This window comes from Ylistrum balloti, unplaced genomic scaffold (assembly GCF_031769215.1).
Source record: "Ylistrum balloti isolate Yb309-2 unplaced genomic scaffold, AGI_CSIRO_Ybal_v1 Utg369732, whole genome shotgun sequence".
NCBI lineage: Eukaryota > Metazoa > Mollusca > Bivalvia > Pectinida > Pectinidae > Ylistrum > Ylistrum balloti.
Window position 1 is genome coordinate 74,218 of NW_026781946.1, and position 23,896 is coordinate 98,113.

General features: G+C 38.4%; 1 protein-coding gene across 1 annotated transcript; it reads left to right on the plus strand.

Annotated features, from left to right (window-relative positions):
- Positions 1–17,436: 17,436 nt before the first annotated feature.
- Positions 17,437–21,581, plus strand: LOC132542992 (uncharacterized). Its single transcript, XM_060206444.1, has 4 exons — positions 17,437–17,479; positions 18,581–18,784; positions 19,930–20,090; positions 20,517–21,581. The coding sequence occupies exons 1-4, from the start codon at positions 17,437–17,439 to the stop codon at positions 21,579–21,581; spliced, it is 1,473 nt and encodes a 490-aa protein (XP_060062427.1).
- The last annotated feature ends 2,315 nt before the right edge of the window (positions 21,582–23,896 follow it).

Genomic DNA, 23,896 nt, shown 5'->3' on the forward strand with positions numbered 1-23,896 from the left:
AAAGGTTACTGCAGTGATTTACACTTAAATCACTGATATAGTTACACTATGATTTGGTAACGTTTACACTTAAATCACTGATATAGTTACTATGATTTGGTAACTTTTACACTTAAATCACTGATATAGTTACTATGATTTGGTAACTTTTACACTTAAATCACTGATATAGTTACACTATGATTTGGTAACTTTTACACTTAAATCACTGATATAGTTACTATGATTTGGTAACTTTTACACTTAAATCACTGATATAGTTACACTATGATTTGGTAACTTTTACACTTAAATCACTGATATAGTTACACTATGATTTGGTAACTTTTACACTTAAATCACTGATATAGTTACACTATGATTTGGTAACTTTTACACTTAAATCACTGATATAGTTACTATGATTTGGTAACTTTTACACTTAAATCACTGATATAGTTACACTATGATTTGGTAACTTTTACACTTCAATCACTGATATAGTTACTATGATTTGGTAACTTTTACACTTAAATCACTGATATAGTTACTATGATTTGGTAACTTTTATACTTTTACTGGATAAATCTCACACAAATTTCATATGAAGGTTCTTCTTTGTCCCTTGTTGTGTCTGTTTGATCTTGGGACTAGTCAGGCATAAACATGGCAGAGAGGTGGCCATTTTGGATTTCAATAATGAAAGTTTGTTATCACTAATTTGTGAGATGTCTTTGTCCCTAGTTGATTTTTGAACTGATCAGAAAAAAGAAAATGTCTAAACAGGCAGCAATTTTTGGTTTAGCACTGAAAGATTATTATCACTATTTCTTCAGAAGAATGTTGAAATTTGGTATACTCCAGTACAAAAACAGATGAAAAAAAGAAGAAAAATGGTCAAACTTTTAAAGAATAAATAAAAATTAAATGATTGTAGGCACAAAGATCCCTACAAGACCTCTTGTTAATCATGTACAATGATAATATATACATGGTATTCAGTTATGTAAACTGTTTACAATCAGTTCAATTACATCTGGCATACATTTAAATTTGGTAATTAATCTGTGTTAACGATTTTCAAATAACATAATATGCTTAACTTTGGATATATATTATAAGTAATTAGCCTTTGTGAGAGTGTATTGTACTGAAATGGAAGAGTGGAACCTAATAGGTGAAAAGAATTTAATCTTAATTATGGATTATCAAAACCACATCATTACCATAAGGTAATCAGACTGCCCCAGTAACGGGCATTAAGAGCCATCACACCATACATGAAAGTGCACTTAACACCAGGAACTTTTCTAATAAACCATGCAGTCCAAGTTCCTAATTAATACCATGAAATTCAGGGTGTTCTTCAACTAAAGTTTTTTCCAAACAGAAGATTACAGAATTTAATTAAAAGGTTCTAAAATAGTATATTTATTTTCACCATGTTTATGTTTCATTGTAGAAAAACTTACATATAGGAATTCTGTTAGTAAAGGAGCAGTTCATGAAACTAGAGTAGCATACTCTACATCAGGAACTCCTCTGATGTCACTGGTGTATTCCTCTGCATCAGGAACTCATCTGATGTCACTGGTGTACTCTTCTACATCAGGAACTCCTCTGATGTCACTGGTGTCCTCTTCTACATCAGGAACTCATCTGATGTCACTGGTGAACTCATCTGATGTCACTGGTGTACTCTTCTACATCAGGAACTCCTCTGATGTCACTGGTGTACTCATCTGCTCAGGAACTAATCTGATGTCACTGGTGTACTCCTCTGCATCAGGAACTCATCTGATGTCACTGGTGTACTCTTCTACATCAGGAACTCATCTGATGTCACTGGTGTACTCTTCTACATCAGGAACTCCTCTGATGTCACTGGTGTACTCTTCTACATCAGGAACTCCTCTGATGTCACTGGTGTCCTCTTCTACATCAGGAACTCATCTGATGTCACTGGTGTACTCTTCTACATCAGGAACTCATCTGATGTCACTGGTGTACTCTTTACATCAGAAACTCATCTGATGTCACTGGTGTACTCATCTGCTCAGGAACTAATCTGATGTCACTGGTGTACTCTTCTACATCAGGAACTCATCTGGTGTTACTGGTGTACTCTTCTACATCAGGAACTCCTCCGATATCACTGGTACACTCTTCTACATCAGGAACTCCTCTGATGTCACTGGTGTACTCCTCTGCATCAGGAACTCATCTGATGTCACTGGTGTAGTCTTCTACATCAGGAACTCCTCTGATGTCACTGGTGTCCTCTTCTACATCAGGAACTCATCTGATGTCACTGGTGTACTCTTCTACATCAGGAACTCCTCTGATGTCACTGGTGTACTCTTCTGCATCAGGAACTCATCTGATGTCACTGGTGTACTCCTCTGCATCAGGAACTCATCTGATGTCACTGGTGTAGTCTTCTACATCAGGAACTCCTCTGATGTCACTGGTGTCCTCTTCTACATCAGGAACTCATCTGATGTCACTGGTGTACTCTTCTACATCAGGAACTCCTCTGATGTCACTGGTGTACTCTTCTGCATCAGGAACTCATCTGATGTCACTGGTGTACTCCTCTGCATCAGGAACTCATCTGATGTCACTGGTGTAGTCTTCTACATCAGGAACTCCTCTGATGTCACTGGTGTCCTCTTCTACATCAGGAACTCCTCTGATGTCACTGGTGTATTCCTCTACATCAGGAACTCCTCTGATGTCACTGGTGTACTCTTCTACATCAGGAACTCCTCTGATGTCACTGGTGTAGTCTTCTACATCAGGAACTCATCTGATGTCACTGGTGTACTCTTCTACATCAGGAATTCATCTGATGTCACTGGTGTACTGAACATTAAGAACTCCTATACTGATAGTGCTATATATAACAAGAACTTTTGATACAGTTGATGCTCTTTACATCAAGACCTTCTCCGATACTACTGGTATACTATACATCATGAACTTTTCTGATGTCGCAGTTGTACTACATTAGGAACTCCTCTAATACTTAATTGCTGGTTTGAAGCTCAGTGTGGCAGGGTGTTTTTCATTACTCCTTCCTATTACAATCACCTTGCCACTGCTGGCGACCCTTCCATTACTAGACAGACACACTACCGCTCAACTAAAGAGAAATTGCCGCTTGCTGAGACTAGTAAAGCGACCTGTACTCTCAACTTCTACAACTTTAAGACATTCTGTAATACCAAAAATGTTTTACATTTCTCAGGAACTCCTCTGATATCACTGGTGTTTTCTACAGTAGGAACTCCTCTAATATCACTGGTGTTTTCTACAGTAGGAACTCCTCTGATATCACTGGTGTTTTCTACAGTAGGAACTCCTCTAATATCACTGGTGTTTTCTACAGTAGGAACTCCTCTGATATCACTGGTGTTTTCTACAGTAGGAACTCCTCTAATATCACTGGTGTTTTCTACAGTAGGAACTCCTCTGATATCACTGGTGTTTTCTACAGTAGGAACTCCTCTAATATCACTGGTGTTTTCTACAGTAGGAACTCCTCTGATATCACTGGTGTTTTCTACAGTAGGAACTCCTCTAATATCACTGGTGTTTTCTACAGTAGGAACTCCTCTGATATCACTGGTGTTTTCTACAGTAGGAACTCCTCTAATATCACTGGTGTTTTCTACAGTAGGAACTCCTCTGATATCACTGGTGTTTTCTACAGTAGGAACTCCTCTGATATCACTGGTGTTTTCTACAGTAGGAACTCCTCTGATATCACTGGTGTTTTCTACAGTAGGAACTCCTCTAATATCACTGGTGTTTTCTACAGTAGGAACTCCTCTGATATCACTGGTGTTTTCTACAGTAGGAACTCCTCTAATATCACTGGTGTTTTCTACAGTAGGAACTCCTCTGATATCACTGGTGTTTTCTACAGTAGGAACTCCTCTGATATCACTGGTGTTTTCTACAGTAGGAACTCCTCTGATATCACTGGTGTTTTCTACAGTAGGAACTCCTCTGATATCACTGGTGTTTTCTACAGTAGGAACTCCTCTGATATCACTGGTGTTTTCTACAGTAGGAACTCCTCTGATATCACTGGTGTTTTCTACAGTAGGAACTCCTCTGATATCACTGGTGTTTTCTACAGTAGGAACTCCTCTGATATCACTGGTGTTTTCTACAGTAGGAACTCCTCTGATATCACTGGTGTTTTCTACAGTAGGAACTCCTCTGATATCACTGGTGTTTTCTACAGTAGGAACTCCTCTAACATCACTGGTATACTCTGCTTCAGGAATACCTCTGATTCCACTGATGTACTATACATAAGGATCTGATCTTATGCCACTGATGTAGTTTACATCAGGATCACCTCTGATATCACTGATGTATTCTACTTCAGGAATTCAGCTGATACCACTGAAGATGTCAACATCAGGAATTTCTCTGATATTAGGAATATATCTGATACTAATTACGTACATCAGGAAGTTTACTAATACCAATTTTAGTAACTCCTCTATACATTTGTGTACTCCACATCAGGAACTTCTGTAATACCACTGATGTGTTCTACATATTGTATTCAGCAGCAGCAACTCTTCTGAAACCAATGGTGTCATCTAAAGCAACACCTCTTCTGATACCATTGGTGTTCTCTAAGTCAAGAACGCTCTGATACAGTTTTTGTACAAAATATTAGAAACTCATATCTGACATTACTAGTGTTTTTTACATCAAGAACTCAAAAATATCCCACAGCGCCTCTAATACTAACTATGTGTGGCACAAAAGGAACGCTTCTATACCCTTGATCTACATCAGGAGATAACCCCATTCCATAACAGGAACTCTGCTGATACCATTTTATTTATCTTGGTGTACAACACATCAGAAACAGCTCTATTATCTACATAAGGAACGCCTCCGATGCAAACGGTGTATAACACGTCAGGAATGTCTCTCTGATACCAACGGTGTACAACACGTCAGGAACGTCTCTGATACCAACGGTGTACAACACGTCAGGAATGTCTCTCTCATACCAACGGTGTACAACACGTCAGGAATGTCTCTGATACCAACGGTGTACAACACGTCAGGAATGTCTCTGATACCAACGGTATACAACACGTCAGGAACGTCTCTTATACCAACGGTGTACAACACGTCAGGAATGTCTCTCTCATACCAACGGTGTACAACACGTCAGGAATGTCTCTCTGATACCAACGGTGTACAACACGTCAGGAATGTCTCTCTCATACCAACAGTGTACAACACGTCAGGAATGTCTCTCTCATACCAACGGTGTACAACACGTCAGGAACGTCTCTGATACCAACGGTGTACAACACGTCAGGAATGTCTCTCTCATACCAACGGTGTACAACACGTCAGGAATGTTTCTGATAACAACGGTGTACAACACGTCAGGAATGTTTCTGATAACAACGGTGTACAACACGTCAGGAACGTCTCTCTGATAACAACGGTGTACAACACGTCAGGAATGTCTCTGATAACAAATGTGTACAACACGTCAGGAATGTCTCTCTGATAACAACGGTGTACAACACGTCAGGAATGTCTCTCTCATACCAACAGTGTACAACACGTCAGGAATGTCTCTGATACCAACGGTGTACAACACGTCAGGAATGTCTCTGATAACAACGGTGTACAACACGTCAGGAATGTCTCTGATAACAGCGGTGTACAACACGTCAGGAATGTCTCTCTCATACCAACGGTGTACAACACGTCAGGAATGTCTCTCTCATACCAACGGTGTACAACACGTCAGGAATGTCTCTCTCATACCAACGGTGTACAACACGTCAGGAATGTCTCTGATAACAACGGTGTACAACACGTCAGGAATGTCTCTGATAACAGCGGTGTACAACACGTCAGGAATGTCTCTCTCATACCAACGGTGTACAACACGTCAGGAATGTCTCTCTCATACCAACGGTGTACAACACGTCAGGAATGTCTCTCTCATACCAACGGTGTACAACACGTCAGGAATGTCTCTGATAACAACGGTGTACAACACGTCAGGAATGTCTCTGATAACAGCGGTGTACAACACGTCAGGAATGTCTCTCTCATACCAACGGTGTACAACACGTCAGGAATGTCTCACTGATAACAACGTTGTCCTCGCGTCAGGAACGTCTCTGATACCAACGGTGTCCTCGCGTCAGGAATGTCTCTGATACAAACGGTGTACAACACGTCAGGAATATCTCTCATACCAACGGTGTACAACACGTCAGGAATGCCTCTGATAACTACGGTGTACAACACGTCAGGAATGTCTCTCTCATACCAACGGTGTACAACACGTCAGGAATGTCTCTGATAACAACGGTGTACAACACGTCAGGAATGTCTCTCTCATACCAACGGTGTACAACACGTCAGGAACGTCTCTCTGATAACAACGTTGTCTTCGCGTCAGGAACGTCTCTGATACCAACGGTGTCCTCGCGTCTGGAATGTCTCTGATACCAACGGTGTACAACACGTCAGGAACGTCTCTGATACCAACGGTGTACAACACGTCAGGAATGTCTCTCTCATACCAACGGTGTACAACACGTCGGGAACGTCTCTGATACCAACGGTGTACAACACGTCAGGAACGTCTCTCTGATAACAACGGTGTACAACACGTCAGGAACGTCTCTCTGATAACAACGGTGTACAACACGTCAGGAACGTCTCTGATACCAACGGTGTACAACACGTCAAGAATGTCTCTGATACCAACGGTGTACAACACGTCAGGAATGTCTCTCTCATACCAACGGTGTACAACACGTCAGGAATGTCTCTCTCATACCAACGGTGTACAACACGTCAGGAATGTCTCTCTGATAACAACGTTGTCCTCGCGTCAGGAACGTCTCTGATACCAACGGTGTCCTCGCGTCAGGAATGTCTCTGATACAAACAGTGTACAACACGTCAGGAATATCTCTCATACCAACGGTGTACAACACGTCAGGAATGCCTCTGATAACTACGGTGTACAACACGTCAGGAATGTCTCTCTCATACCAACGGTGTACAACACGTCAGGAATGTTTCTGATGTCAACGGTGTACAACACGTCAGGAATGTCTCTGATAACAACGGTGTACAACACGTCAGGAATGTCTCTCTCATACCAACGGTGTACAACACGTCAGGAACGTCTCTCTGATAACAACGTTGTCTTCGCGTCAGGAACGTCTCTGATACCAACGGTGTCCTCGCGTCTGGAATGTCTCTGATACCAACGGTGTACAACACGTCAGGAACGTCTCTGATACCAACGGTGTACAACACGTCAGGAATGTCTCTCTCATACCAACGGTGTACAACACGTCGGGAACGTCTCTGATACCAACGGTGTACAACACGTCAGGAATGTCTCTGATAACAACGGTGTACAACACGTCAGGAATGTCTCTGATACCAACGGTGTACAACACGTCGGGAACGTCTCTGATACCAACGGTGTACAACACGTCAGGAACGTCTCTCTGATAACAACGGTGTACAACACGTCAGGAATGTCTCTCTGATACCAACGGTGTACAACACGTCAGGAATGTCTCTCTCATACCAACGGTGTACAACACGTCGGGAACGTCTCTGATACCAACGGTGTACAACACGTCAGGAATGTCTCTCTCATACCAACGGTGTACAACACGTCAGGAACGTCTCTGATACCAACGGTGTACAACACGTCAGGAATGTCTCTCTCATACCAACGGTGTACAACACGTCGGGAACGTCTCTGATACCAACGGTGTACAACACGTCAGGAATGTCTCTGATACCAACGGTGTACAACACGTCAGGAATGTCTCTGATACCAACGGTGTACAACACGTCGGGAACGTCTCTGATACCAACGGTGTACAACACGTCAGGAACGTCTCTCTGATAACAACGGTGTACAACACGTCAGGAACGTCTCTCTGATACCAACGGTGTACAACACGTCAGGAATGTCTCTCTCATACCAACGGTGTACAACACGTCGGGAACGTCTCTGATACCAACGGTGTACAACTCATCTGGAATCACACGTGTGTTACAGGTATCAATAATGATCATTACATCATGACCTATTCTTATGCAATATCTCAGATATCATTTCGGTTTGTTTCGAGCAGAAAAGTAGCTTAAAGTTTCTTGAAGAATTGCGTTGTCCTTTTTTAAAAACTTGTATAACTCAAATTTATAGCAATGCTTAGTAGGAACACTTAAGATAATTATTTACTTTTTTCATTTATTTCATGCTATAGTTGGAACACTTGATAAAATTAATGTTTTACGGAGTTTTTTAATGACACTTAACGTTTAAGCAACATACCTGAACTTTGTAGTACATATTTAGTCCTTAAGTCTTAAATACGTTGATCATTATGGGATCACGACGGTAGATGGTGGCTCGATAGCGCCAGTAAGCCTCTAACGAGTCTAAATAACACTTTTAATTTCACGCTCACCACCCAGAAATAATATGAACCCTTTTAGATATGATCCGAGATTATACTACAGCAAAGGGACATTTTGTGGTCAGTTAGTTTTCTGAATAGTAAATAAATTTATCCTTTAACGACTACTGATGTGGCTATTTTACAGATCTATTTTCATACTTGATTAATTCACGAAGGAGGATTTTTTTTAAAGAAACAGTGTGTAGATTCGATCATTGTGTTTGTCTGGCGATGGATAAAAACCCGATCTATTACAACACCTCAAACACTTGTACAGATTGAAAACCAAATATGTCTTGTATAGTGTTGCGTTCTGGTTTGTTTTGTCTTTTTTTTACTTCTGAGTCTGATATTTTCTAGTCGTCCTGCTACACCTTACGTCAGTTCGTTTCTAAGACACACCACCAGGTGACGAAGAAAATGGTACAAAGATGACTTTCTTGCTTTCTCTGGAAGATTGGCATTGCTGTTTCTTCCAAAATAATTTTCGTCCAGTTGTTGTTTCATTCCGTCAACAATATCCTCGATACACAAATATCCAAGAGGAAGCAAATCTTGTTGAAATGAATAATAAGCTACATCTGTCCATACGGCATGAACCGTCTAAAACTACTCCTCATGAACAGGTGTACAGATGAACAGTGTGATATCTGTTCTTAAATGTACCGTCTAAAACTACTCCTCATGAACAGGTGTACAGATGAACAGTGTGATATCTGTTCTTACATGTACCATCTAAAACTACTCCTCATGAACAGGTGTACAAATAAACAGTGTGATATCTGTTCTTAAACCATGTACCATCTAAAACTACTCCTCATGAACAGGTGTACAAATAAACAGTGTGATATCTGTTCTTAAACCATGTACCATCTAAAACTACTCCTCATGAACAGGTGTACAAATAAACAGTGTGATATCTGTTCTTAAACCATGTACCATCTAAAACTACTCCTCATGAACAGGTGTACAAATAAACAGTGTGATATCTGTTCTTAAACCATGTACCATCTAAAACTACTCCTCATGAACAGGTGTACAGATAAACAGTGTGATATCTGTTCTTAAACCATGTACCATCTAAAACTACTCCTCATGAACAGGTGTACAAATAACAGTGTGATATCTGTTCTTAAACCATGTACCATCTAAAACTACTCCTCATGAACAGGTGTACAAATGAACAGTGTGATATCTGTTCTTAAACCATGTACCATCTAAAACTACTCCTCATGAACAGGTGTACAGATAAATAGTGTGATATCTGTTCTTAAAACATATACCATCTAAAACTACTCCTCATGAACAGGTGTACAAATAACAGTGTGATATCTGTTCTTAAACCATGTACCATCTAAAACTACTCCTCATGAACAGGTGTACAAATAACAGTGTGATATCTGTTCTTAAACCATGTACCATCTAAAACTACTCCTCATGAACAGGTGTACAGATGAACAGTGTGATATCTGTTCTTAAAATATATACCATCTAAAACTACTCCTCATGAACAGGTGTACCAATAACAGTGTGATATCTGTTCTTAAAACATGTACCATCAAAACTACTCCTCATGAACAGGTGTACAGATGAACAGTGTGATATCTGGGAACAGGGGATATGGTTCCAATAAGGGAAATTGTTCTCAATATGAAATACGATTTTATTTTCTGATGGACGATGGGATGTCAACTTACTTTGGTATGATTTACACCACATGTATTTCGAATTTTGTGGAAGTGCGTGATCTTCTCGGACCTACCCCTCGAAAAATTGTTTCCGTATGAAATATTCCTTCCTCTCATGTCGTTGTATAATATGGACTGTTGAGACCGGAACATGTTTGACCTCTTCTGAAACGTTTTCAGTATCTAAGATGACCTTTATTAGTTGCTTTAAATTGCACCATGCTGACTTGGGCAAATTTGCTGCAAAAGTTCAACAAATGTTTTTTTTGTCTTAGAGACATTTTTCTGCTTCTTTAAAATTCTAATCAATGAAAATAGCAGACAGATACAAACTGTAGATAGGACTGATATATAATTTAATTCATCTGAAAGTTTTCTCGCCGATATGTCTAAATAGCATAGGAGAAAAATAATAAGATTTTTAGCATACGAATGTAGAACACGATATTCATATAGAGTTGTGTGTATAGCACTATCTCACGGTAGCCAGTTCGGACGGCACTTTGATATCGATGGTGTTTGTGGTAGAATCAGTGGACAGGCGATACGTCTGTCCTCTGTGATCAAAGACCTATACAGCACACTTAACGACGAGCACCACAGTCAGATACGGGAATTAGTTTTAATACGTTTATCTATAAACAGGCAACATCAAGACGATACTGACCTGGTTATAATCGGTCCGATAAATACCAATCAACAGGTTAGTATACTGCCGATATTGAGGATAGGGCAATACTTCTGACGAGCACCGCCCACTCACATCTGTTTGGGTTGGAAGCCCTGCTGGCTGCGCTTACCAAAACAAGCGATGCGTTATCGATTGTCTGTTAACGATGTATTTACTTAAGTAAGTCCAGTCAAATACTGTCTTATTCATTAAGTCTTTCCAGTTGTCTCTACAAGGATTAAACATACCATTTACCAAGATAATTTTGATATCGAAACGGCAGTGTGGCGGGGAAATTTGTCAAATTTTGGAGACTTTTTGTTCTTCTGGAAACACGTTAATGCTACAATGTTGGGACTGAGTGTAGTAGACCTATGTCGAATACTCTTGACCAGTTATAAAAAAATAGGGTATTTATTGATACTCGCCGATACATAGTATCTCTACACACTGATGTCGGGAAAGGTCAAGGTCACGGTCAAAGTTGAACGCCAGTGGATGGAATGAGGAAAATGGGGAGATGGTAGTCAGAAATTACAATGAAAGTTGAACAAACATTTGAATGACAATAATCTAGCGACAACGATCAAAAATTAAAATTAAAGTTTAAAAGATCTTTCGAATGACAATGATCTAGGGACGATGTTCACAAAATCGATGAAAATTGAAAATAAAAACTGTCAATGACAATACAACGAAAGCTTAAATTGCAAGACGATGTTAAAGAAATACGTATGAATGTTGAACAAAGTTATTACTGACAGAAAAAAAGAGACGATGATTAGAGTTACAGCTAAAGACGGGACAAACGTCTGTTTAAAATCAAATACCAAGGCGGTGTATCTTAAAACACCATGTAACTTGCAAAATTTCAGTGCTACCAGACATCATCGTCGTTTTTCAACTCATACGACCAAGCTTTTGCTTTTTAAGTGAGAGGTGTTTAATGCTGCTAGTCCAGTATGACACTTAAATAAACACGGGTTATGCGGACTTGTTGAGACAATTGTACAAACACAGAATTCGGCCTAAACAGGTACCGAAGTGTCCCGACAATGTGAAGTGCCTCTCTAGGTCGCGTTCCCAGACAAGGTTTATCGCTTGTTCTGTCTACATATTATTTGATTTCCGGTTCATGGTCATTCAAACTCTTTTATTGAAGAATTTACTCGTTTCGAATAAAAGGTTAATTTTGATACGGTTATCTTTAAACAAATATTTTTGTTTTTGCTTTAAATATTATTTCCATCTGTCACTCGATGCTCTGGAGTAGTTGATGGTACCATCTAGTACATAAAATACAATTTGATTTAGTCCTGTTTGTGGCTCTAAAAATGAAAGGTGCAGTTACGAATAATTATACCCTAGAAATGCAAAAAATGCATTCAGCTTGTGTGTTTTACCGGAGAGAAGACTTAAGTTCTGAACATCAAAAGAGTATGTTATGAGACCTAACAGTAGACACGAAAAAGGCATATACTTTGATAGAACGATTCCAATCCACTTCTAGACACCTGTCTTCCAGGTCAAGGCCACACTAAAATTACCAATCAAGTTGTAATTTTGGATGGTTGGAAATCAATTTTTGAAACAAATATTTGCATCATAACAAGATAGTGTGGTACACAAGCCCTTAGTTCAAGAGTCAAAGTCACAGCACGCTATCAAATTTTTTAATATCATACTTGTGATTTCACATAAATAAAATCGAAGCTGAGAGCTGCTATACAGCCTATAACATGCACACATCTCAAACAAGAAAAATGTCACGGCCTCCAGGTCAAAGGTCAAATAACTACAGGTATGGCGGAAATAGATATGAAATTGGGCATCTGGTATGAATATCTTCAGGTTTCAAGTCGAATTAATTTTACGTTCAAAAAAAGATGACATCATATCGTGAAATTTCGCTGCATTGACACAGAATAGAATTTGGCGTCGAATAGAGGTTTGACTATATGTGAAGGCGACTGTGGTGAATTGATACGGGGTAGGAGGGATACACTGGGTGAAGATTCTACTAGCTATGTGCTATTTACTGAAGTTAACGTGTGTTTGTATAAATATTACGAAATGTTAACGGATGTACGACTGTCTCGGAACGGGAAAGTGACTGTCTCGAGTCGGGGGCGGGCCTTTGGTCAGCTGAACCTAACTTGACCACGAAGGCACGTTGATGGTCCGCGATAACACTTGTGATGAAAACAGTGCGATAGAGGGCTTATCCCCTCTCTGGCGTGTAGCTGGGAGTCTCCTCGGCCTCTACACATTTACAACATTTCTAAAGAGTCATCTTAATCTGTTGATATTATGTTTGTTTATGAAGTATTTACCATATCGGAGCGCGAGAGTCACCGCTCCATAGAGACTACACTACCGAACGGATTTGTACGAATCTTGTTTTTATCCTACATCATCCGTATGATGGCTTGTAGAGTTTAAATTAAAGACCCTGTGGATTAAAGTCTTCACACGAACGTACCGGGCTCCGCAGTGACTATAGCCAGTAGGAAGAATTACTTTAAGAGGAAGTGAAAACAACAGGAACAATGAAATAAACCAGATATATACACGTCAATACAAAAACAACAGCATTCTTTTATTTCTCTTTTAATCGTATCTTAATTTAATTTCTTTTAGTCGACAATTTAAACTCGTGATAGCGGAAAATTGCAACATATCAAATATGGTTAAAATATCCGTCGTTGGTTTAAAATCCATTAAAGTCAGTTGGTCTGCGGGAAAATGAAATACCTAGACATATGTATAACAAAACGAAATGGAAAACCTTTTTATTTTAACTTTTATATTTTTCTCCTTTTTAAAACATTTAAAAAAAACTACTTAATTGATTTTTGTTATTATTGTTTTGTTAAGAAAACCGGAAGATTTGAGTAAAACTTTTGTATCTGAACTCATTTTCGCTGCTTTTATGATGAATTAATTTTGACTTGGATGAGTAGAAATGGACGTTGTTAACGTTATAATTGTGTACGTTTTGTAAGGTAATTTAAGTTCTTACAAGCTGATAAAGCGGACATTTCTGTGTTAATAAGTATGTGTATTCTACAATCTGACACGAGTCGAGGATGACAATATACCTGTACACAATAACGGCCGAGACTGCTCATTGTCCAGTGCCGGGATTCCCAGCACTGACCAGTCCTGTCACTTTTATCTAATATTAAATTCATGACATGTTTAAAGCGTGGCAACAAATCTTTTCTGTACAAAGGAGAACGATAAATCTCCACAAACACACTCTGATAGTAGAGATAGCGGATTAACGCCGTGTTCGTCAGATTATAGGGGACGCGATCATATAGCGGATTGTCACCACCCTGGATCAATCTAATATTACTGCTACTTTATTGTTCTACAAAATAATGTAAAACGTGTCCTTTCGCGTGATAAAAGTAACAACTAGAATGGGTACTATTTCATTAACCTTCACTGTGAACGAACTTTCAATTTTAAACTAATTTATTTACGACTGGCTGTATCGCCCTACATCTATAATCCTTGGTCTAGATCTGTGATCGTCCAAACTGTCAGTCAGTGTTCTTAAGAAACCCTTATTGGATCTAATTTCACATGTATGCTCCCTTTTGTAGTTATTTGTGCAATATGTATTTTGAGACTGAACCGAAAACCAAAATGGCGGCCATGTTGCCATATTGAATTGTTAAAATCACTATTTCTTCAGAAACCCTTCGTGGTTCATAGTAGTGCATGGTCAATGCAGGGACTGGTCCGGAAAACAAAATGCCTGACAGATGACTGATTTTGAAAGAAGATTATTGTCTTTTTTTTCTAGAGAAGTACATCATTAGTATGTAGACTAAGCGGTCATCATGGTTTTCGACAGTTGAAAATTGTTATTTCTTGGGAAGCGCGGGATCTCTCTCTCTCTCTCTCTCTCTCTCTCTCTCTCTCTCTCTCTCTCTCTCTCTCTCTCTCTCTCTCTCTCTCTCTCTCTCTCTCTCTCTCTCTCTCTCTCTCTCTCTCCCTCTCTCTCTCTCTCTCTCTCTCTCTCTCTCTCTCTCTCTCTCTCTCTCTCTCTCTCTCTCTCTCTCTCTCTCTCTCTCTCTCTCTCTCTCTCTCTCTCTCTCTCTCTCTCTCTCTCTCTCTCTCTCTCTCTCTCTCTCTCTCTCTCTCTCTCTCTCTCTCTCTCTCTCTCTCTCTCTCTCTCTCTCTCTCTCTCTCTCTCTCTCTCTCTCTCTCTCTCTCTCTCTCTCTCTCTCTCTCTCTCTCTCTCTCTCTCTCTCTCTCTCTCTCTCTCTCTCTCTCTCTCTCTCTCTAATTATATATGTAGACTGCTCTTAGTTCCTAGATGTGCATGATAAACTTCAGAATGGTTGAAGAAAGCAAATATGCGACAGACAGCTATTTTTGGATCCTTACAGTTGAATTTTTGCATTGCTATTTCTTGAGAAGGACTAAAATTTCAAGTTGTTTCCATCTGCTTCATGTACATTCTAAATTTCGGGACTGATGATAAATAAATGTTGCCAACTTGAAAGGAAAAAAAGAAGAAATAAAAGAAAAGAAGGGAAAGTTTAAACTTTTAATTATAAACGATGATTAGCACCAAGATCTCTCTGGCATATTTAGCTTCCGCTGTCCTGTGGTGGTTTGCATACCAAGTGTACTTTGTTAATGTATGAAAATAATCGCGCGTGCATACCTATCGACTCCAATGCTTATTTCATGGATGTGTTGGACTCCAGTAAAATCTGAGTAACGAGCACCTGTTAGTGACATTTTTATATCAGCGCTCAGTGTTTTCTACTTCTAGACGACCATGTGTCTGGTAAAATTTACTGGTTAGTACAAAGTCTGTAATCCTACTATATTTAAACGTAAGACATACAAAAATAATACAGTACACAATATAGTTACGAAAAGCACGATATATTAATGAAGTTGAAATCAGTTCTATTCAGATCTCTTTTATTGTATCTATACGATCCCCGCTTTATAAAAACCCGAATCTTAAATTTTACGACCTCATAAAAACTACGACTAAATATATATCAAGGATGATGGAGACACTCAAGATTTATCAACATTTAATCATCAAATAAACGCTAACATGGTGTGTATTCAAATGACATAAACTACGAGGTAACACCGACACAGAAAATGGTTCTGAGAATGGTTATAAACACTATACTGCATTAGTACGGTGACGGAGGCGAATATACTAGAGTGCTTCAAATTGTATTCTGAGTAGTTTTGTAAAACTGTCCTGTGTAAATTCCAGTGACCTTTTAAGACAAAAATTACAAAACGATAAAAAAAAAAAAAAAAAAACACACACACAAACAAAAGACCTTTATTTCATTATTTTTTCCAGTTCCTATTCAATATCACATTTTCATCTTTTCCTTTAATCATTGTCGAATTATAACACACACGATGCCTTAACGCTCTGGTGTACATACCATGACGCCGATTATCTAAAGACAATATTAAAATCAATAACCGTGGTAAAATTATAACATTTTTTATCCTGTTTTTCTCACGGTGTAATATTTTCCTCTAATTATTTCACCTTGGTCAATTAGTAATGTACCACGTAGAGTTCATTAGTTCCGGATGCTGGTTACTCTAGTAGGTGGGGATATGCCCCGATGGCGGAATAGTCACACCCTTGGACAAAGACGGACATGTTTCGGGTGTTGGTCTACATAACGCATTTCCGACCTGCTAAGGACACGATGACAATGACTTACGTATACCCGCCGGCAGTACAACTCCTTTCACAAAGAGATGACCACTTCTGGACAATAGGAGAACAAAACACGTTGGGCCGATAATCATTTAACTGGCAGTTTCCTTTTAATGCCGGGTATTATTGTAACAATAGGCACAAATTACTTACATTGATAATTATAGCCCGTTAAGGTATTAAGAAATCTGTCTATTATCCACGCATGACTAGAGTTTTGATTTCATTGGTAGTTTGACCACACGGGCACAAGTGTATATATACTGGATTTTAATCCACTTTGGTCAGAAACAATCATAGCTTTGAAGAACTTACCATACCTTAAGATTCAAGTCCGTGCCTTGATAAGATATTGTTTAGCGCTATCTTCGTATTTCTGTAGAGGACATAGCAGGTACCAGTCATCGCACACCTGGCTGAGATCGGACAAATTAATCTAGACTATCTGGCCGATAATTAGGTGCAAAGTGTCTTGTATTGGATCGTAATATACCTGAAAATCACAGCATATTCTGCTGACTTTCAAATGACAACAGTTGTTGCTTTGTTTATGTTTTGGTGAAAAGAGTCCTGTGTTTTTATCTACAGCGTCTCCCCATGGGAGGGACGTAACGTTGGTGCTGTCCAGAGGTATAACGAGGGACAGGTGTAACAAACATTTACCTGGTAGGTGACACGTGTGGACGCGGGTCAATAAATCATCGGAATTATTAACCGGTCAAATAGAGATCGATGTTTTACACTTTTCATTTTTACGTGGATTATTAACAGTGAAACAGTGAAGCAAAGTTTTCGTGGTTTACAGTGATTTTGACACGGCTGTTGGATCTTTTTTTCGACTGAGACTAACTCGTCAATATGCTGGAAGTGGACAGTTACCGCAGAACGTTCCACCCAACAGGTAAGAAAAATGATACCAAAATAAAGCTTTTCAACCTGGATATTACATCTGACTTCGTGATTGAATGTGTTTTGATTTTTGATAAAAAAAAAATCCCTCTCACCAGATCCTTATTGATATTTACAAGCAGTAAGACTGTTAAGTGTAGAAATCATATTTGAGGTACATGTACTTGAAAATGGAAACGAACAGATGATGGTTGCGAAAAGCATTATTTTAAAAACATTTTCCAAATTAATTTTTCTGTAGCCCATCCCTCGATACTTTATTTTCCTCCCCTTCCCACCCTTTTATAGTTTAACCCACAAGATATTTTTTTTCTAAAAGCCGAAAGTTTTTTTTTGATATATATGTATGTTTTCAACAAATTTTCTAAAGGTTAAAAAGAAAGGAAACAAAATGTTATTGATTTTCTTTTGCTATTAATCACACAAGGAAGCAAAACACGAGTACAGTTTATTTACAATAACAGCAGTGTCCTATGATATAAATGTTTCGATAAATACAGCATCTTCGTATACAAATATGTAAAAATTTTATTTGAAATATTCTCAACGACGTAGCGTAATAGGAAAGGTATGTGGACCGCAGTGTTTACTCTGTCTCGCGAGCTCCTGCTTCAAGGAGTTTCCCATGTACCCGACTCGATAGATCACGTTTTGCCTGATACAGATTAAAACTAGAAGTGAATTTAATGTTATCTGACTTCGTACTGGGGAAGTGAGTTGTCCTACGACCCATGCTATCGTTCTGTCCGTCTGTCCTGTCAATCATTTGCCCGACAGACGCTACCTTAGGTAGACAACCCAGACGTACATCTACGACGCGTCTTTATCTAGCATGTATATAAATTATCATTTAACTTGTCTAGATTTCAATACTGTTATGTATTTAAATGTGAAAACATCTTTGACAAGTAAATCACATTAAAGCATAGCGATACTGAAGTTAACACTTAGGTTCGAACGAAAATTTTGTGTTCCGTGTAAGATAAGTTAAAATTTATCAACAAAGTAGAAAGTCAAATGTCATTAATTCTTCTATAATTTTTAGTAGAATCCAAATAAGATATGTTCTTTAATATTTTTATCTAATTTATAGGGTACGACCCAAGGGCTTCTATGCAGGATATGGCTGACCTCGGAGGCTTGCACGAACCCTTTCCATACCACGCCCTCTCAGTCGTCAACAAGCCTGAGAAACACAACTCCTTGATCCACTGGTCCCCTCCCCATGCGACTACTGTTTCTCCTCCTCCGAGCAATGGCGCCAAGTCGGACGAGGAGTTAGACGAAGACGATGATGGTAGGTTTTGTTTTCCACGTCAGATAACACACAACATTTTTCAGTCACTGATATCATTTTCAATGAAGGGTTGTATAAATATCGATATTTTAGAGAAACATAGCTTATCTGTCTATCGATACTTACTAATTTGAAAAAAATTAAGGGTGTACGTTATCTTGTACAGTAGACAGGAATTCCATGTTAGAGTTAGCTCCCTTGCTATTATTCTTATTATCTACAGCCCTTTCAAATACGCAATTGCAATTAACGGAAGATATATAACAATCGCAATACCCTGCAGTATACCAAATAAGTAACGATTTACAATGAATTGACAAGACTAGTAAGTCCTTTTTTATAATACGTGCTAGGTCATATTTAGTTAACAGAGAACGCTGGCCGAATGTGAGCATATGATTTAGCACCATACTCAATGACAGTATTTCGTGAAAAAAAAACTTCAGTGTCGATCATTTGATAGTGAGTGTCACTGAGACCCCGTCAGGGACCAATGAAACGGACACTAATCACAATCTATACATACCCAGCGTGGCATCGTTAGCTTTGTGTTTTCTGTTCTATACCAAGTGCTAAGTGTACATTTGTAAACTAGTCAGTGAAAATTACTCTGTTTTCAATAGCATGTGACGCGAAAATTAAGGCGATAACAGCAATTGTAGGTACTACAAACTGTTGGGTGTAGCGCCACAATACTAATTGATGGACCACCAGTAAACCGGAATGTAAACAAAATTGGTCAACTTGTTTACATGTGAAAAGCAAATAACATCATGTTGTTTTAAATCTGATTCTTATTCATTCATCTTAAAATTCTTTGGGTACCCGAATATGTGAACAGCTATTCCATCTGCCTAAATGGTGTTGCCGTGATACCGTTGTAGGGGGTGATCATTCCCTCATAAATTGTGTGCTATAAGATAATTATTTTTACATCGTTATCATTATGTCGTAAAAACCGACGTAAAATAACAGGGATAGAACAACGTGGCTATAAGGACGCAATGTCTGTTACCATCTCACACAACGGGCTTATTTTTCTAAACTGATAATTTGTTCACATTGAAAAATGTGATTTTAAAATCATCGTAATGGACGTACAAATTCTGTTCGAAATAATGTAGATTTTAAAATTTTCATTACAGACTGTCGTCCGTTCACACCGCCACCTCCTAGGGAACGCCTCAGCTATACTCGCTACCAGCTGGAGATGCTGAACGGTATCTACATCCGGGTCCGCTACCCTAACAGTACACAGAAACTGCTGATCGCCAAAAGGGTTGGAATTACCAGGGAGCAGGTCAAGGTAATTACTATTTATTTTGCATTCACTAATAAAATTTTGTATACATACAATCATCAAATGCATTCCTTACGATTTTCCTCAGTCGCCTCCTAGGATTCAAAATTTGGGCCCTTATTATCACTGATGAGTTCCAGAGGGACGAAACACCTGTATGATGCAGTTCTAAATTTGAATATATTATCGTTTGAGTGTCGTTTATAATCGTCTTTACAAAGAAATAAAATGGCAATGTTCTCACACATTTCTACCGATATCCTACTTTCTTATAGTAACATTTTGAACGTAGAACGTGTATGATATGTTCTATGTTCTATGTATCTTTACTATACATCTGTTGTTATGCTTGAAAAAGAACAAAACTTAATTTCATCATGTACTCGTGTACAATTAAGATAATATTTTAATATATTTCATTTCTGTTTATAGATTTGGTTCCAAAATAGGCGACGGAAAGACGTCGTAGGCAAAAAGAAAGATGGGTCTGAGTCTGATTGTAGTAAGAGCGATCACAGCGACACCAGAAGTGATAACGGCGACAGCAGGAGTGATCATGGCGAGAGTAAGGGCGATAACTGTGACAGTGATTCGGGTGTGAGCGAGGAAAACGGGGCACTTATGGTACCGGAAGTGGTTATGAAAAGTGTAATTGCAGAATTACACAAGTTCGAAAAGGAACCAATTAAGTCAAAGAAACTGAAAAAGAAAATGAAAGCATCTAAAAAGAAAGCGAAGAAAGCCGTCACAACACAGCAATTTCAGAGCATGTTGTTAGGAAGTGGGTACGACATGCTCTCACCACCAAATCAAGTGATTGCACCAGCTCCTCCTAAAGTATCGGGAGCAACAAAATTCAACCACTCCAAAGACATGTCAGCATTCGATGCTCCTAAGGAGGGAATGAGACCAGTTAATTATATGGAAGGTTACGGAAATCCCCTAGCTAACTCGATTTTATCGTCTGTGCCGATGCGGAATTTACCAGCAGGACAGTCCAATATGAACACTTCACTTGGTTGTGACATGCCTGTTTTGTCTGATTTGTTGAACTACACTAAGACGGCAGGTGCGGATACACCCAGTTCACGTCCACAGGAACCTTTACAACGAGTAAGCGAGCCGTCCATGATGCATCAAACCTCCCCAAACAGTGGTTATTACCCAAGTGTCAGAAATGGTCACGTGGATAATCTTGGCCAAGCGTCCATGCCGATATCATCCGCAGTGCTCAGTCGGGTATATCCTTTCCCGTTTATTGCTGAACATCCCATGCTTTTTTCATCGTTACGTCACAACATGGAGCCTCCATGCCGTCCCCAGCCTCAGTACCCAGGCGGACACCATTACACTGAGGATTACTCTCTGTTCCAGCCATACAACATTACTTCACTGGCAAATCCTTACTACTCACAAACATCGCCTTACTCACAAGCATCGCCCTGGTCCCAACACAACTCCAGTGCCGAAAGTAACGGTCCGTTCCAGCAGTTATGATGCTAAGACATATTGAATGTTGTGTGTGCTTACTCCTAAATATGAAGATTCCCCAGTGCACAAACGTCATTACCAAAACGTCCTCATCCAAAATGCTGTGTGGCCAGGGGCAACCGAAGGACTTCAAAGACAGCTAAACAGTCGTCAAAAGCTTTGTCGTCTTGAAAATGGCGACAGGTAGAAACTGAAAATTCAGTTCAACTGTGACAGAATGGTTTTCGAGAAGAAAATATACAACGCAACTTTAATGAAAACCTATGGCGTGGTATCACAAAATATGTTTGACTGAATCATTTACGTCTGTGCAAAAGATATTATAATAGTGTGGGCGTATCATTGTCCCTTCAGTGGAATTTGTGTTGGTGCCTTCTGGTGTAACCAGATATGGACAATGTTAACTCAACAGAACAATCTCAGGTGCTATCCGTTATTATTGTTATGTTTATCACATGTTTGTTTTAATAAAAATATATATCAATGTATGGAGAAATTTTCGTAACGGTTGCTGTTTTCATTTCTAGTTAATTGATTTGAGAGTATGATACTTGACACTAGAGATTGTAACACATTCACTGTACACTGATTTTACATATTCACTGTACATTAGTAGAACATATTCACTGTACACTGATATAACATATTTACTGTACACTAATATAACACATTCACTGTACACTGATATAACATATTCACTGTACACTGATATAACACATTCACTGTACACTGATATAACACATTCACTGTACACTGATATAACATATTCACTGTACACTAGTAGAACATATTCACTGTACACTGATATAACATATTCACTGTACACTGATATAACACATTCACTGTACACTGATATAACACATTCACTGTACACTGATATAACAACACTGTACACTGAACATATTCACTGTACACTGATATAACATACACTGTACACTGATATAACACACTGATATAACACATTCACTGTACACTGATATAACATATTTACTGTACATTAGTAGAACATATTCACTGTACACTAATATAACATATTCACTGTACACTGATATAACACATTCACTGTACACTGATATAACATATTTACTGTACATTAGTAGAACATATTCACTGTACACTAATATAACATATTCACTGTACACTGATATAACACATTCACTGTACACTGATATAACATATTTACTGTACATTAGTAGAACATATTCACTGTACACTAATATAACATATTCACTGTACACTGATATAACACATTCACTGTACACTGATATAACATATTCACTGTACATTAGTAGAACATATTCACTGTACACTAATATGTATAACATATTCACTGTACACTAATATAACATATTCACTGTACACTAATATAACATATTCACTGTACACTAATATAACATATTCACTGTACACTGATATTACACATTCACTGTACACTAATATAACATATTCACTGTACACTAATATAACATATTCACTGTACACTGCTATAACATATTCACTGTACACTGCTGTAACATATTCATTGTACACTAATATAACATATTCACTGTACACTAATATAACATATTCACTGTACACTAATATTACACATTCACTGTACACTAATATAACATATTCACTGTACACTGCTATAACATATTCACTGTACACTGCTATAACATATTCACTGTACACTAATATAACATATTCACTGTACACTAATATCCTAACGGTATACATGTGGTTAACTCTGACTTATACCGGAATCTTCAAGTTGACTAAGTGACGTTGATATCAAACATTACAATACAAACATATGTCCATCACCAACGCTACGGTCTCGCCGAAATCATCAGAAAAATGATGTATTTTCGTAATATGGTCTTTTTTACCGCCACTAAAAGTGTGGCCATTAAGTAACTTCACCATGCTTTGTGAAAGATGTTACAGGAACAATGTTTTCTTGTCACAGAACTTGTAACAGCAAACGTGTCTGAATTATCACTGCAACAACACCTATACAGGTAAAAATTCCTGAGAATTTGACTGAAACATAAATACATCCCGTATAATGAAGATAAATGCATACCGTACAATGTAGATAAGTACATCCCGCACAATGTAGATAAATACATTCCGTACAATGTAGATAAATACATCCCGTACAATGTAGATAAATACATCCCGTACAATGTAGATAAATACATCCCGTATAATGAAGATAAATATATACCGTATATTGAAGATAAATACATCCCGTATAATGTAGATAAATACATCCCGTATAATGTAGATAAATACATACCGTATAATGAAGATAAATACATACCGTACAATGTAGA

Excerpts from the sequence above, each read along its gene's own strand:
- LOC132542992 (XM_060206444.1), top strand. The coding sequence starts at position 17,437 with ATGCTGGAAGTGGACAGTTACCGCAGAACGTTCCACCCAACAG. Across the intron at positions 18,785-19,929 it reads GTTAGACGAAGACGATGATG|ACTGTCGTCCGTTCACACCG; the intron begins GTAGGTTTTGTT and ends TTTTCATTACAG. Across the intron at positions 20,091-20,516 it reads TTACCAGGGAGCAGGTCAAG|ATTTGGTTCCAAAATAGGCG; the intron begins GTAATTACTATT and ends TTCTGTTTATAG.